Below are 17,396 nucleotides of genomic sequence, written 5' to 3'. Positions count from 1 at the left end.
CCAGATTAAAGCTGGGTTTGAGACCTAAGTTGATACTGGAAAATGCTTTCAGAGGTAAGGCTTGGAATCTAAGAAGGTGTAGGGTAGTATTTTCAAAATCTAGGCAGGCTGTTGTTCACTGATAAGCCAAATTTCAGAACTGGTCATTTTATAGTTTTATATTGCTTTATTCTAGATAAAAGACCACCATAACAGTTTAATCCAGAAAGTAATAAATGGGTTAAGGAACTCTTAAGTTGGTGGAATTCTGCAATTATGTGGTTCTTTGGGCAACCTCCAAAGGATCGTAGAATTGTTTGCATTTTCTCATTGGAGGACCATGGGTGAAATGTGATACTGACATTTCAACCCTGTCCTCCTGGTCATTAAGAAAGCTCAATCTCAGAAAAGAAAGAAGATATGTTGGCAGTTGCCTAGGAATACACTGGCCGGAGCTATAGAACTGTTAGATCAAAAGCCCTCCTATTTCTAATCCAACCTCTCCTATAATGAAATCCAATGTATGGCCATGCTGGAGCTGATATACTTTCATTTCAATGTGAAACCACAGAAAATAAAAGGCTAGGATGATCTAGCTCTCCGTTGACTTTGATACAGATCAGCCAATCACTGCTAAGGGGTTTACATCATCGTCATCATGGTCAGTTTAAAAAAAAAACCTTTTAGATATTTTCTGATATTTTTTTTTTTTAACCAAGCAGAGCAGTTGGGGAAATGAGACACATGAATTATTTACTTTCATCAATCATTATGAAACGGTAAGCCAAAGGAAAAAAAATTGGGAGAGGTTTTTTAATTTAAAAAATGCAGGGTTGTTAGCAATATGGAATTAAAGTGATTTCCTAATCACCTAGAATAATTTCACAACAACTGCATGATATAATCATGGGATTACACTGTATTTTGTTAAGAAGCATTGCAAATCCGAGCAAATAACTCCATTGGGAGAACTATGTTGTTTAATATGGGCATCTTATTGCTTCAGAATGCAGGGAAAAAAGATACCATTTGCTCCTTTATCTAAAATTATCTCTGCACAGGAAAATTGCAAGGTTCTACAGAATGATAGAAACTTGCAACTCGCCTTCTCCATGCTTCACCTTTGATTCATGGGTCAGTCAAGGAGGGCTTTACCACTTAAATCTTGATGAACTCATTCCTTGGCTCATAATCACAATCTTACAACATAAATGCTGGAATTGGAAACAGCTGCAGACTCATCGCCAGGAAAGGCAGAATCAAGAATCCAGACAAAATAATAGGAAAAGGGGGGGGGTTGATCGAATGGTGCCCCCTCCCCCAATTTACCCCAATGAGCTGAGCTTCAGGTTCCAGAATTCCTGAGCAACATACAGTAGCTTTAATGAGACTTATAGCACTGCTAAATTTCAGTGCTGGGAAGAAAAAAGGAAACATGGAGGGGCAGTTTAGAAAGAGCATGAGAGTCCTTTATATGTACCGAAACTGAAGCATTAAAAGAGCCATGTAATTATATGGAGTAACTGACCCACTGCCTAACTGCAGGTCCTGCAAATCTTTTACATATGTGAATCCAATAAGGGCTTGGACCAAGGAAGCTCCTGCCTGCTTTAATCTATTTGCTCCTTTCATCCCATGGTCAGAAAAAGAGAGACTTCTCAGTCACCTTTGTAGGTATCCCTATGAAATGTTTCCCAGCGGTTAACTGAATCATGATTTACTCAGCCAGCATTCTGGGCACGTTAGAGCCGGGATTGCACAACATGCTAGTTTAAAAATCTGCTCAGTTAGTTTGGGTTCGATGTGTTTGTAAACCTAGCTATTGTGGTTAAGCTTGAGCTGGCTCTGCAGCAAGACTCTGATCCCAGAATTCGTTTGGTCAGAAAAAAGGCTCCAGTGGAGAGCTGGGAGTCATCAGCGTTGGGTTTTTTTTTAATCTCTGTGTGGAGGAGTCACGGCTCTTGGATATCATTTTTTTCTTATTTTTATGATTTATTATTTTTTGGACAGAGAAGAGTAGAACTATTGAGAAGATCATGATTTAGGGAAAGTGACTAGCATCAGCCCTTCTGCTGTGTGGGCACCAGATGGCACTGTGATTGTGCAGGAACCCATCTAGCTTAATCCCTTCCCTCCCCACCACTTACACTGGAGGGAAATGGGCCCCTCTATAGGCAGGTATTAAAGCAATTCATCCAGAGTGTTGCCACAAGCTGCTTAAGAGGGAAGTCAGCTTATGTCATCTGAATATGACACCTCCATCTAGTTCAGGCAACTTAAAAAAAAAAAAAGCTTTGAAGAAACTTCCTTATATTTTCATTTATTTCTGAGCAATCCCCAAATATGTAGCAAAGTTTGAGCTGCCTATTTCTATCTTCCTTATCCAGAGGCTGCAGATTTGCTTCGACCTTGGTTTGAATTATTTCTTAGGAGATTTTGCACATATTTAGGCAAAGCAGTACACCTGTCAGTATCCTGTGCACCCACATCGGTGGCATGTCCTCTGTTGTGCATCTATACCCAGGAATATTCCAATCACCCACCTATTGCCTTCAGTTCTTTGCAAGTTCTCTTGTAAACAGGAAAACTCATACACCCCAATTGCAGCTACTTCAAGACCAGCAACAATGCATGGCCTCATGGGCCTCCCTGGCCAGTTTTGTAGCCTGCTTCATTGAATACATGGGATATTTTGCTGACAGATTAACAATGCCCCATGTGTCTGATGAACTGGGCTACAGTTCAGGAACCGTGCACCATAATAAATGTGCTGGCCTTTGCCTCAAGATTGTTTATTGGTTTTGCTACAACAGACGAATGCTGGAAATTAATACTGTATTAGCCAGCAGTTTCATAGCGCGTTATGCAAACCGGAAGATTCTGGAACTCTAGAGCATGGTTGGGAAATCTATGCCATCCACATAGGTTTGGATTCTAGTTTCTATTGGACCCAGCCAGAAATGTCATAGATGTGACCTCATGTAAACCCATTCGTTTTTAGCCCTCCCATTGACATTTCTGCCTTCTAACTTTGTGCATGTACATTCCAACACACTCCATTGTTTCTCTTGCAGTGGATGAATGGGAGCTATATCTCTGGAACCTACTTGATTGCAGCATATCCAAAATGATCCCTTCTGGGATTTAAAAGGTCACAAATGGAGATTTGATCTAACATCATTTGGGTGGCAGAGAGAAGACTGGGTGGTGAAAATGTTCTCTCCTGAATATAGAAGCTATAGCGCTCTATTATTGGAATAGAGATAAAGTTACGGAGTTGGTTGTTGGGAAAAACAAGTTATTCTAGCCACCTGTTTCTTATTTTGTATGAAAATGTACTATTACTAAATAAAGAATGCTCTCTCAAAAATAAGAAACGTATGGCTAGCCTAGAACAAATAACACTACCTGAAATAAAATATCACAAATCCTATCAATCCTGAACACCCAATAAGAGTTTTACTTTTAAATGAAAGCAAGAAGTGTAATGTTGGCTGAAACAGAACTTTGGTAACTTTCATGGAGGGAAGCCCGGTTAAACCCAGTGAGAGTTTGCATTGGAGGCTACCAGGAAATCCCAAATTGGTGGGATTATTCTGATCCAAAGGGCAGGCTGTTATCTCCAGGATTTAAATTCCAGAGAAGCAAAAACAAAATGTAAGACTGCAGGTTGGCTGAAAGTCCAGTGTGACTGAATTCCTCATTCAAAAATATTTGTCATTATTTGTAGTATTGGGAAAAATCTGAGTAGGAATCTTCTGTATTCTATCCTATGAATCCCCATGTGAGATCCTAAGAATCTTGTAGAATCCTATTCTGGGATACAGTTTTGGGACATATCATCCATTTCCCTGGATTGGGAAGTCCTTGGTGCTCTCTGAGCTCAGTTGTTACTTGCAAAATTTCATTAACCAACTAGGTAACATCAGTGCTAGAGAGTGTGGGGTTTACTCCCTGTTTATAGTAGTTGCCAGTGGGGGTGAGTGGGATTGGTTTTCCCTTGATAACTCCTTGAGTGTGGAGTTATCAGCCCTGATGATGTTACCTAATCAGGTAGTGAAACATCATAAACAGACAAACTCAAGAGAACTCCAAAGACTCCACAGTTCATCCCTCCTATTTTCTTCTACTGACATTTCAACAGTTGCTTGAAAAGTTATCCTGAGTTACTGCTAGACATACACAGTGGAATCTGTAGACAGGGTTATAAACAGGGATGTTAAATGGAAATTAAATTCAGAAAGTAGGAACAGTAACTTTGCTGCAGATTGATGAAACGTGGAAAAACCACTATTTCTTTTTAAGTTTTATTTTTATGTATTAAACTTATATGCCACCCATTCCATTGTCGAGCAATCCTTTTGCATTTGACCATCCTGTTTACAAGCTATGGCCATGCACTGGGAAGAATTTGGCCTCTGAGGAAAAACCCTCTTTCCCAGCTACTGATTACACTAAATATTGCTTTACAGTGCCATACAGTCTTCCATGTGTTTGAGCGTGGCTTGAAAGGATTTGTGACCTTTTGATCATGGACAAAATTGCTTCCAAACCTGGAACAGAACAAACAATATTTAGATCAGATCACCATTGAGAAAGATGCTTCCAATTTTTGTGGTGCAGGAAGAATAAAGCAAACTCATAGCAAGAGGGGAGGGAAATTCTTTTATGTATAGGGCAAAATACTATTCTGGCGTCATGTGTTTATATGTGCTTTGAGGATTTCTCTTTTCCACACAAACACTAATTTTGAACCAATCCAATTTTTGTTTTATAGACTCTTTTCAGCCTGTCTTTGATTATATAGTCTTGATTTCCCTTTATCAACTCCTTTTGGTTGAACTAATCTGGTTCATGCCTTATTGAATGGCATTCAGATCTGTAAAAATAATCTTTTTTAATTAGATACTTACAATTTAGTATCTAAAACTTCGACCTTGTTGCAAATTTATGGGGGTAGCAACTGCGACTATCAAGTGCTATAGAAGTCCAAAGGAATGTGCTCTCCATACGTTCAAAGGCACCTCTCCATGAAAGACGCATGTAATTTTCCTTCGCTGACCCTTTGGTGGAAAACTAGAGCTGCTGAAGTCTGAATGAAATCCTGCCCCTCTACTCACACCCATCTGACCCGACCTCCTTTCCCTTCCCAGAACAGGGCACGGTAACCGAGAAAAATTGACGTTAGCTTGGCGGGTCTGTCTCCCACCTTCTCTCCCCGTTTGTTTTTAAACGTGGAGTCAGACCCGCATCCCCTCGCTTGCTCCCGCCGCCTCACACACTCCGGCGCACGTGGCCCTTGCCAAGCTCGGTAGCGCTAGCGCAGGGGCATCTGGTTCCCATCAGAGGCCTAGGGAGTGTTGAGTTTCAGCGGTTTCTGGGGGTTTGCGATGCCAGGCAGCATCCAAGCCAACATCCCCCTTCCCCGCTTCCCTTCTTTTCTCTTCTCTGGATCCCATCCCGGGTTGGGTTGGGTTGGGCTGAACCAGGTCCTCCCCCGTTTCTTCTGAATCGGAACACCAGCATGGCCCCTCCCGTGAGCTCCGCGGTTTATGACTCATCGTGAGCGAATGAATGCTAGGGGAGAAAAATGAAGGGCGGGAGGGGGTGCTAGGCCGGACAGAGCTGGGATGGGAGAGTGAACGTGCGGGCGTGTGTCAAATGGAAATGGAGCATCTTGCCCGCTCCTCCGCGGCGAAATGTCTCCACGCCACCCACCACCCGATCTCCTTTCTTCCTCCGTGATCCATCCCCGCTCTCTATCGCCCGGCGTGCTCTGTCTCCTCCCCGCCACCCGTGGGGTGTCCATCATCCCTCATCTCTTGGCTCCTGCTGCCATGACAACGTGCCCTGGATGGTACACCAGCTTAGCAAGGGGTGGGGGGTGGGGTGAGAAGGAACTAGGGCTCCGTGGCGGGGAAAGGCCACAAGTGGGATTCGGTGACGAAAAGACGGGGGGGAAGACTAGGAGACGCGATCGCGTATATGCACCCTGGGTTTACACACAACCGTGCAACTAGTGTCTTTAGGAAGCTGCGATTCTCCGCTTTCACCGCGAGGGGGCGCCTTCTGCACAGCGTCGGTGCCAAGACGGCTGAAGACACTAGTGGGATGGGATGGAAAGGGTGTAATAGGGAAAGGATAAACTAAGGAGGCAACCCCATTGCTCGCATCCAGCCACCTTCCGTTTTCTTTTGCGAGGTTCGGGGCTTCCAGCTCTTTTCTCGGGCTCCTCTCTTCAAATAAACGAGCTAGGCGTTGTGTTCAAACAGAGCAAGAAAAAACGGAGAATAGACAATGTGCCGCTAAATTAATGCTCCGCTTCTGCAAACGCGCCTGATGGCTGACTTCGTCTCCCTCGGTAAGCTACAGCTGAAGGTCTCCTCTTGAAGCCCGAATCCGGCTTTTACAAAACCAACGGGAGAGGTCAAGGGAGCCCTGCACACTCAATGCTAAAGTTCAGCCCCGTTGCCTCGCACATTTTACAGGCATCTCCCTGTCCCGGCTGCCTTCGGTCTCAGCTCTTTCAAGCACGGAGCTCCGCTCAGCCTACACTAAAGCAGCCCCACTCCCGACGCCCCGACTTTTCAACTGGCCTCAGCTCAAGGGTCTGGTCTGGATGAATGAATGCCCGGGCAATACCACTTCAGGGTCCGGGGGCGGCCGTGCACGGCGACTATTTGGCGGGGAAGAGAGAGAAAAATCTCCTGCCTTTAACCGAGGAGAGGGGCGGAGGCTCAGTCCCGGAGAGTCAGGAAAGAGAGATCCACTGGGCCGGGTGGAGAGGGGCTTCCTCAGCCATCTCTGATCCTTCGCCTCCCCCCGCTCACATCTAGTGGTTCTGGCCACATTTAAAGGGTTCAGACCGGTTGGGACGGGCGCAGACGCCGAGCGACCGCGGCGGCTGGAGGCGGGCGGGCGGCTCGCAGGCGGGCGTGGAACCGGCTGCAAGAGCGGCAGGTTAGAATTCGGATTTCGTGCAAAACGCAAAGGGATCGAGGCGGGGAGAATCGGAGTGAGGACGAATAGACCAGGCACGTCGGCACCTCGCATCCTCCCCTTCTCTTTTCCGAGCAGACGCGGTTCAGAGACGCCGTGAGCGGAGGGGCCGGTTGTGAGGGTCCGCGGTGTGGGGGTCTCTGAACGAGGCGGGCGATTCTTTCCGTCCCCGCCTGTGTTGGGTCTCTGGAAAAACAGGGCGGGGAGCCTGTGACCGTCTCTGTGGTGAGAGCAGACGCCCCATCTCTTGCCCTCTTGTACTTGGGGTTTTCTCTTCTCTCCGCCCCCCCCCCCCCGGTCCCCATTTCCCTCTTTCATTATTGCTACCATTCAAGAAGATTTCTAGTTTCCTTCCTGGTCTGACTGGGAAAGAGATTTTTATTGCAAGCGTGCGGCCGTCACAGGAAGGAAACAGGGCCGGGGGCGTGGGGAGGGGGCGGCAGGACGACGAGGCGAACAGGTAAGATAATATGTCTGAGAATGCAAAATAAGGAGACTACTAGCATTTTCAGATTCCATCTCTGGATCAGGGCGAGGTGTGTGTGTGGGGGGGGGAGAGCTTTGCTTTTCCCTCCCCACAAAGGCTTGGTTTCTTATTCTGCTTGAGCCCAAGGAGGGGTGGAGAAGGCTGGCTAACGCCCATCAGACTCCAGCTGGGGTTGATTCGTTCGGTGGGTTGCTTGGTCGATAATATGCCTCACCCTACCACCCCCTAATCTTGTGGTTTCCTGGGATTTGTCAATCAGTGTGTTTCTCGGCATTTGGTGTTTGGCTTTTGTAGAAAAAGAAGAGGATCTCTCCTTACCTCATTCTTTGTCCAACTCCAAACCTGTAATCAGATTTAGGAAAATTTTCACATGCCTTATCTTAATAGAGCTGTAACTTATGCTGGCAGCCAAACATCTCTAGTGCTGTGCCATTAAGAGAAGGGGATTTTTGTTTTTTTTTCATTTCAAGAGAAGGGATCCCTTATGTGAGAATTGGGTCAAGTTGATTGATGGTGTGTTCTTGGAAGAGAAAAAAATTGAGGTATGCTCGTTATCTAAAAATGGAATATATTGCTAGAAGCGGTTTCTATTTTAATGCCATGGGTCAAATGAAATTATCCCCATTTTACAGACTGGAAAAATCAAGAGATCAGCTTCATCCTGGAGGAGTCCTGCTTGCAATTCTGTTCTGACACAAGTTGTCCAGTCTGGAGTGTTCCAATGGACTGCTATGAAATGCATGTGTAACAGGTTGGTCTCGTTTCCTGTCAACAGAAAAATGGGTAGATCTTGATTTTCCAGGATTTCTCACTTGTGAATGAATTTGGGATCTCAAGGTATCCACTCTTGGGTGGGAGATGACTACAGCTGCTGTTCTATCTAAGATTTAGTTATGCTTTTTCCAAGCCTCTCTAGGAAGGAGAGGAAAATTTGATATATTTGAATGGGAGAATTTTACTGCAAGGTGGATAATAGAGAAGCTTGATTTAAACAGTGTATTGGAGAGCTTATATTCTGAGTAGTGATTTCTGTTTCTAGGAATTTTAAGTGGCCATGAGTAGCAGAGCCATTTCGCTGAATAAAAAGTGAGATCTGTAAATATGGATTGGATTAATCTGAAGGCAAAGAATTGAACTTTAGACTAAGGTTTGCGTGTAATCTGATGTTATTTATTAGCATTTATTGTGAGAAACCATGGTGGGTGGCTGTGGAGGATTGAATACGATTGAAATGCGATGGGGGGGAGGTACCGTAGGTATGAATATATTTGTGGCAAGTAAGGAGTATATTCTGTATCTGTGTACAGTACTGCAGTCTTAGTGGCAATGAATTTTGTTTGTTTTGTGTGCAAATTTGAATATTGTGGAGAAACCTCACAATGGATCCTTCCAAGCACCTTCAAACTTCAAATTCTTCCTTATCTCCAAATTTGGCCTATAGGTCAACCATAGTGACTGATTTGCTTCTGTGGATGATCCCATATTCTTGATTTGTTTAAATTTGATGATTTGGGATAAGAAAACCAGATTTAAGTTGACTAGAGCTTGTGATCCACCAGTTAAAATAGGCAAAGCAGAGAGACCTATCCTAATCTGACTTCCTCCCCTCTTTACTAAATAGGCTGGGGGGGGGCACACTATCTTGGGAGTACACAAAAGCATGTTTGCCTGGCGGATCTACTTCTGAAACTCTTGAAGCTCCTTTCCAAACTGTGTGATGGACTCTACAAGTACCTTTTGGTTTTAGAGCATGAATTCTTTGTGTAGTTCATAGACCATTGACAATCCAAGGAGACAGAATCCCCCCCCCCTCCCCAATGTTCACAGGCAAAAGCCCACTCTCTGCCTTAATTCTTGCCTTCTCACATATGCTGGATTGTTAGATCAGTGGTTGAAAATTGGATTATTGAAGTGAAGTGGATGCTAATATTCAGAAAATAGACTCTAACAAACATGTCTCAAGTGTAGCTGTTAACTCAGTCCACAGTTGCTGTGCTATAGAACTCCAACATAAAAGTGCTAATAAAATGCTAAATATCTAAATAGATTTAAATATCCATTCACCTCTAGACTGTTGGTACTCAGAGATACCTATTAAAGAACTTTCTTGACCAGAAAGTTTATTCTAGGAGTTGTTAATAGAATACATACATTGAAGTAAAAAAAATCGAATGTGTTTAATTTTGGATTTGTACAAAATTTAATTTTAAAAAACTTTTAAAACAACTGTTTGAAACGAAATTTTAAATGAGAAACTTCAGATGATAAACTTTATCATTGTTTGTTTGCCAGTATGAATGGCTGTGCTCTTAAAAGATGACAACATAAAAGAACGAGTGGTCCATAGTCTCCCCATTTTCCAAAATTTTGTTCAGTGGTCCAGGAGAATACTGGTTTAGGGCATTGAATTTAGAGAAAAAGAATATGAAAGCAGGATATTGCTATTTTTCCTGAGTTTTGTGACTGAATGTGAAGGAATGCATGATATTTACTGCACCTTAACTTTTGATAGGGCATCGGGTAGATGGATTCTGAGCTACCACTGTCTGTTTGCTGGTTCCTACAAGCTGTAAGTACATACTGTACTTTAATTACCAGTTTGCAGAAATGCACCCCTGGGGTTCTCTTTCTCCTGAACCCTCTCCTGTTACTTTTAATGTTCATAGTCCAATTCAGTCATCTTTGTAAATCTGTGGACAATATGTATTGTGAATTAATGCAGTTGAAATTTTAAAAGTGTGAATTTGTCCACGCTAGGTGAGGAAAGATTTCTTTCCAAGTGTTTGTGGAGATGGTGTAATACTGGGAAGGTGAGAAGAGAAATGGAAAAAAAATATCTGAGTGGCATAAAGAGATTGTGAAGGCTATTAGCATGCACCTTGCTTGATTCCACATTATTTAGCTATCTAGCTGTATGAATAAAACTAATTTAGTGGAAAGTATTGTTAGAGTGGATAGGAGAATGTGGCATTTTTCTAATGGTTCATTCAGACATGCAAAATTTTCCCTTGCTGATGGAACCATTAAGCAATGGAGCTGTTTATCTGAATAGTTCTTTGAGGTCTCATTGTAAAGTATTGAAGGCAACACCCCCGCCCCCCCCATCTCCATTGTGATAATGCACATCTGCTAGCGCACATGCACAGCATTTAAATTGGGTACAAACCTGTTGCAGTAGGAACTGCTAGCACGTGAGGGATCTGCAATTGTGCTGCTGTAATAATGGTGCACATATGATAATGGTGGGCCTGGTATAAATGTGAATGCACAATGTGCTGCACAAGAAAGTTCTTCCCACTTCGTATAGTTAAATGAAACCCCCGGTGTGTATACTGAGGAAACCATGGCATTGGAGAGCTTATAATTGGGACTCTACATGTGCATATCTGTAGTACTGAGAAAGAAACAGCTGCTCGTGTGTGCAGTCTTTGCTCCTTTGGCATGACAGGTGTCATTGCTGGGTCTGGCTTTTCTGAGTTGTTGCAGGTATGTACATGCGCAATGCAGCGCTGGCTTTCCTTCTTTAGTGCTGCAGGTGTTGCTTCATGCCGAGTCTGGTGGGTGCTGGTGAGTAAGCTGGAAACTGGTGCTGAGTGTATGGAACAAGAAAAGGAGGCCTTTTTTTTTTTTGAAGCAGTGGCTGTTCCTTTGGAGCAGTGGTTCTCAACCTTTTTAATGCCGTGACCCCCCCCCAACCGGTCGTAAGTCAAGGACTACTCAACCGGTCGTAAGTCGAGGACTACTCAACTGGTGCAGCACCGTTTGCAGAATGGGACTTTTTTTTTATTGAAAATTTTTACAGTTTTACAATAAAATAATCCCCCTCTCCCACCCCACTCCACCCATCATCCTCCCCCCTTCTTCCCAGAGTTGAATACAGGGTTAATAAAAACTAAAAAAAACCCTTACAACTTAAATAAACATCAGACAATTATAAATATATTCAAAAAAACAACTAAATTTTAAATACTTTAACTCCAATATATAAAAACAAAACAAAACAATAGTTCTAATCATTACCTTAAACATAAATTATTCAAAAGCTAGACAATACTTTTTAATCTCATATTTGTGCTATATAAAATTCACCCATCTTTTCCACACCAAAAAATATTTCTCTCGTGATTGATCTTTACAAAACCATGGGACTTTTGGCGGGCTCAGCAGGGCAGAGACAGCCTGGACAATTCCTACTGGCTTTTGAAAGCCAATAGAATTAGACTCTATTCAAGAGAGTCTATTCTACTGGCTTTCAAAAGCCAATAGAATAAAAGGGAGTAGCACAGCTAGGAAAAGGGGAAAAAAATGGCGGACTGCGTTGTTTGGTGACCCCCGTGAAATGGTCGTTCGACCCCAAATGGGTTCCCGACCCACAGGTTCAGAACCACTGCTTTGGAGAAATGGGACTCCCTAGAGTAAGTTTTATGGGACTGTCATGATGCATTAGGAACCTTTTGGTGCACGAAGCTCTTTAGAGGAGCCCCAGATTAGTGGGATGAGCCCAACAGACCTTGTAACGTGATCACATGACACTGCCCTGGTCACATGACAATGAGCTGGGGTAAGGCTGTATATACCATGCAGCCTTGAGCGCTATGCTGTGTTTTGTTTATTTTTCTGTATTTTTTTCTCTTTTTCACTTGCAATGCACATTGAAGCTGGATCTCAATCTCTGTCTCCCTTGCAGGCTGAATGATCTGCTTGTGCCTGGCCCTGCCTGATCCCAGGCAATTCCCCAGTGATCATGTGGTGGCTGCTCCTTCCCATCACCATCATAGCTGGTGTCCTGCTCTCCTGGCCACCCCCTGTTTGGGGCACCCGTGTTGTCTTCACTGCCCCGGACATGGCCCTCACCCATCTGGCTGTGCACCATGAGACAGGGGAGGTCTATTTGGGTGCCGTCAACCGCATCTACAAGCTTTCAGCCAACCTGACCCAGCTACGGTCTCACACCACGGGGCCAGTGCCGGATGACCCCAGATGCTACCCTCCCCCAGGCGTCCGGCTCTGTGCCCACCGGCTGTCCCCTGCTGACAATGTTAACAAGCTGCTTCTGATTGACTACGCTGGCAACCGTCTCGTGGCTTGCGGCAGCGTTTGGCAGGGAGTGTGCCAGCTCTTGCGGCTGGACGACTTGGCCAAACTAGGGGAGCCTCACCAGCGCAAAGAGCACTACCTTTCAGGGGGGCGTGAACCAGACGCCATGGTTGGTGTGATTGTGGAGCAGCTGAGAGAGCCCAGCCAGTTCTTTGTGGGCACTTCAATTGGAGGGCGTTCGGAGTACTTCCCCACACTCTCCAGCCGCCGGCTTACTCCTGATGCCACCAGTCCAGAGATGTTCAGCCTGGTATATCAGGATGAGTTTGTCTCTTCCCAAATCAAGGTCCCTTCTGACACTCTCTCGCTCTACCCTGCCTTTGACATCTACTACGTGTCTGCCTTTGTGTCTGGTGGTTTTGTGTACTTCCTCACTTTGCAGCTTGACACTGCTCAGACGCCTCTCGAGCCTGCTGGAGGTCCCGTTGGCCCTGGTGTGACGGGTGGGGAGCGCTTCTTTTCATCCAAGATTGTGCGCCTGTGTGCCAATGACACAGAGTTCTACTCTTACGTGGAATTTCCTCTGGGCTGCTCCAAGGACGGGGTGGAATACCGTCTGGTGCAAGCGGCTCAGCTGGCCAAAGCCGGCAGACAATTGGCCCAGTCGCTGGGCATTGCAGAAGGGCAAGATGTGCTTTATGCCGCCTTCTCGCAAGGCCAGAAGAACAGGGCAGCACCACCCCGGGAGAGTCTGCTCTGCCTTTTCACGCTGGATGAAGTCAATCAGCGCATCCGTGAGCGTATCCAGTCTTGCTACCGTGGTGAAGGGCGACTCTCTCTACCGTGGCTTCTCAACAAAGAGTTGCCCTGCATCAACACGGTATTACACTATCGAGCAGTCTCTGCTTCCTCACTTCCTACCTAATAATTGCCCATTTCCATTCCTTTCTAAAATAAGAATCCCAGCCATCCTGGCCTTTGGAAATTGCCTTTCTTTTTCTTTGCTCTCGGCTCTTGTCTTATCCCATGACTGCAGCTTAAATCTGGGAACTTTTGTTTGGGCCCTTCTGGTTAATGACCTACTTTGATAACTGGGGCATAAGTATCTGAGTAATATACACAGAGATGGGGCTTGTTGGATAACACTGTGTACCTAAGTTACTCATTCCCGTGTGATGTTGACCCTCATGTCCCCTTTTCTGCGTCTTTCTAGCCCATGCAGATCAATGGCAATTTCTGTGGGTTGGTACTGAACCAACCCCTAGGAGGGCTGCAGGTCATCGAGGGACGCCCGTTGCTTCAGGAACAGACCGAGGGCATGGCCAGTGTTGCTGCTTATACCTATAGTGGCCATTCAGTCGTCTTCATTGGAACCCGTGCTGGCAACCTGAAGAAGGTCAGATGTTCTTCTTGGTGCCTGGGAAAGGGTTTGGATAGAACCTGGAAGGAATCAGTGGGAGGATGAAGGTGATGACTAAGGGCTGAGTGCATACAAATGTTCAAGGGCGTTCATTTCCCCAGTATTTCTACTTACCTCCCAGTAGAACTAAAGAAACTTGTGTTTGTCCCCAGTTGGTGACATGGTTGTATCTCAGTATACATAATCACCGTCTGTGCTCTGAGAGAAAGATGAGTAAAGAAGCTTAGCAGCAGTGAAGCCCTATCTGCAAAACCATTTATTTAATAGCTTTGTTTAGAATGGGCTGAAAATATGAGTAATGGTGGGGTGGGCTGAGTAATATTATTTTCTTTAAGGGAGCAATTGGATCAAACTTTATTTTCCTGCTACAACACACATGTCAGCATATGTCTTTTTCCTCCTCTCCTTTATAATCCTCCAAAAAAGCTTCATAGGTGATGCAATGACAGGGCACACACTTTGCATACAGAAAGTAAAGGTAAAGGAGTCCTGCAGATTTTACTCCCACTAGTCATTGCCAATTATAGGGGGCAGTGCTCTGTTTCAGGGCCATTGAAAGCGCTTGTGTGAAGACATTTCTGTGGTCATGTGGCCAGCATGATGTCACAGAGTGCTGTTTCCTCCCCACCAAAGTGATACCTATTTATCTATGCGCATTTGCATGCTTTCAAACTACTAGGTTGGCAGGAGCTGGGGTAAGGACGGGAACTCACTCCATCACAGGGCACTCGGATCTTAAACCTGGGCTGCCAGCTTTCCAGCCGATAAACCCAGCTTCTTAACCACTGAACCGAAAAATTGCATGCAGAAAATCCCAGCTTTAACCCTAAGTCTCCAAGTTAGCCTGAGCTTCTGCCAGTTAGTGTAAACTAGCTCTGTATGATCTGGTGCCTACTTGATGCACTGGGGCTACAATTCCCAGCTGGTGTGGCTATACATTCCAGAAGCTGTAATACCATACCTGAAGGGGGAAACAGTTGAGTTAGATCAATGTTTGTAAACCTGAAAAGCTCTTCAAATTCTTAGTCATAATTACGCCGGGTAGGGAATTCTGGGCATTGAAGTCCATGCATCATCTAAATTGCCCAACTGTGGAAACCCTGAGCTAGTTGGAATGATGCAGTGAGTAAGGGGAGATATATGAAGTGATAAATCATAATTATAATGTAAATCAGAATTTTGCAAAATAATATTCCCCAGAAGCTTCTCTTCCTGAGGGAGATCTCTTTCTGATGCACTTGGAATTCTGAAGTTTGTTGGGTGCCCTGACAAAATGGCTGCCACAGCATAAGAGGCTGCTCACCAGGAGCTCTTTTTCCAGAAGGCAAATTGATGAAGTTTCTTCTGTAATCCTTCAAAATGGTCTCCACTACTCTTTTTCTGGACAGATGGACACACTACTGAACAAAGCACTGAACTGCTATTTATTTTTTTTAAGAATGCCAATGTGGGATCCAAAAGTATTTTTGGAAATGAACATGGTGTTTCACTTTTCAGTATGCCAGGACAGATAGCCTGGATATAGGTAGGCATCCAGGCGGTCTTCTCTTCATGTTGAATGCTGCAGCAGGGCCCCACATACCTGGGATGCTGAGTTTCTAGGACCTTAATCTCTCTCTCTTGGTTTCCTTTATTTTTTTCTTTTTATTATCCTGCTTCTTCTGCCCATTTTCTGTTTTGTGGGTTGGTCAAGAAATGCCTAGAGTATACTGTATATTATTTTATGCCTGGAACTGTATACTTAGGAATTGGACTGTGCCCACTGGAAGCCAGGCAGCTTCCAGGCTGCCCTATATTCTCCCCACTGAACTTGTAGGTGGAAAGGGCCATGGAACAGCTGAGTAAGCACAGATAGTTTCTGCTATTTCCTCCTCCCCTGACACTCTTGCAGAAGCCCCAACGGCTCCAGTCTCAGAAGGTTCCAGAGGAACATCTGCAGTGGCACGCTTGCTCTCAGGCCTTTTCCTGTCTGCTTGCTGCAAGCAAGAGAGGAGTCGTGGTGGTTACTAGCATCCCCCTCCCAGCTGCCATTAGTTACCACTCTGCACAGTTGTTGTGCCCAACAGACTTGTTACATTAAATATTAACTGGAAGTCGGCACTCCCCTCCCTTGTCTATCTGGGCAACGGGAATGATTGGGAGGGAAAATAAGCAGAGCTGAGTGGAAGATGAATGGTGTATGCTGCACAAGAGCTGGAAAAGGGGTGTGAAGTCCAGACATTGGGCTGGCAGAGGCTGAAGCGGAGGGTCATGGATACAGTTGGCAAAAGGTTCAGACTAAGAGGTAAATGAAATGGAGAACATCTCTTTAGTTTTGAACCTGAAGCTAACTGCGGCAGTCTGGAAGTTCTGCCAAAACATTCCAGGTTGGCCACAGCACCTCCCCAATTATGTCTCAGGAGACATGGCCCACTGGCTCATCTGCCCCTACTCCTGATCTCCTGAGCAGGCCCTCCTTTCTCCCTCCCTCCTCTGCTGCTTCTCTGCTGGCCTTCAAGCCTGTTCTTTCCTGAAGTGGTCTCAGCAACCAGAGACCACACCCCAGCATGGCACATCCCACTGGATTTCTCCCATCTCCATCTCCTCAGTGTCCTGTCTCTGCTCAGTCATGGCCAGCCCGATATCTGTACACATCCTCAGGCTTGGATTTTTTTTCACAGAACTCTTCCCAGACCAAGCACATCTTGGTCAGCCTCCAGATCGTAACTCTCATTATATTTCATTTCATTCATGGCACCTGATCCCTCAGAAGCTTGCCGACAAACTGTTCTCGCACCTCCCTAATTCAGGCCTTGCAGAGTTAAAATGCAATTTCCTTCTCCCAGAATCATATTGCCCTGAACTCAGCATTTTCTAACCCGATTTTGCAGCTTTTGAAGTGTGCCTGCATGAGGCGGAGAGAGGGGATGGGAAGGAAGTACAGAATAGAATAGCCTTTTGGAAGAAGGGAGAGACTGATGTGTTGGATGTTGGATGCTACCGAGGAGGAAAAAGGAAGGTGAGCTAAAACTGGTGCAGAAATTATCCAACAGTTTTCATATTCAGGATTCAACGTGCACCCAAGTCTTGGATTTCCAAAGCTCCTTTTGGATGACAGATTCCACCACTAAAGCATACGGATCTATTTAGTGCCTATTAACATGAGCAGATGCATTTCCCTATCATTACAGTTCAGTTGTTTGCAGTCAAAGGCGTCTTAGAAAGCTCTTCAACCTAATCAGATCAGCTTATCGTAAGGCAAATAGGAACTCCAGCATCTCTCATTATAAAAATTAAATGCTGGCTTAGATGGATATGTGTCTGGTTTTTTTATATACCGTATTTTCCGGCGTATAAGACAACTCGGCGTATAAGACGACCCCCGACTTCGGAGAAGATTTGCATGGTTTAGAAAGTCATCTAATACGCCGGAAAATATGGTATATAGCTTCTTTGTCAGCCCAGATTTTAACAATTAATCTCTTAGCTTTTCAT

General features: G+C 44.9%; 1 protein-coding gene across 8 annotated transcripts in view; it reads left to right on the top strand.

Annotated features, from left to right (window-relative positions):
• Positions 1-6,064: 6,064 nt before the first annotated feature.
• PLXNA3 (plexin A3) overlaps positions 6,065-17,396 on the top strand; it is a 66,214-nt gene continuing 54,882 nt past the window's right edge. The window contains exons 1-5 of one of the 8 annotated variants that reach the window (XM_039365987.1): positions 6,065-6,340; positions 8,098-8,216; positions 9,978-10,034; positions 12,153-13,382; positions 13,716-13,898. In XM_039365987.1, the coding sequence (XP_039221921.1) occupies positions 12,210-13,382; positions 13,716-13,898 (1,356 nt within the window). In that variant the 5' untranslated portion in view covers positions 6,065-6,340; positions 8,098-8,216; positions 9,978-10,034; positions 12,153-12,209. Of the gene's footprint in view, positions 6,341-6,663; positions 6,940-6,976; positions 7,204-7,939; positions 8,008-8,097; positions 8,217-9,977; positions 10,035-12,152; positions 13,383-13,715; positions 13,899-17,396 lie in introns of those variants that run through there. The other 7 variants (XR_005559497.1, XM_039365992.1, XM_039365986.1 and 4 more) reach the window with 7 other exon arrangements.

This window comes from Crotalus tigris, unplaced genomic scaffold (assembly GCF_016545835.1).
Source record: "Crotalus tigris isolate CLP2741 ecotype Arizona unplaced genomic scaffold, ASM1654583v1 scf7180000020218.1340706, whole genome shotgun sequence".
NCBI classification, from domain to species: domain Eukaryota; kingdom Metazoa; phylum Chordata; class Lepidosauria; order Squamata; family Viperidae; genus Crotalus; species Crotalus tigris.
This window is presented reverse-complemented; position numbering and strand designations above follow the sequence as displayed.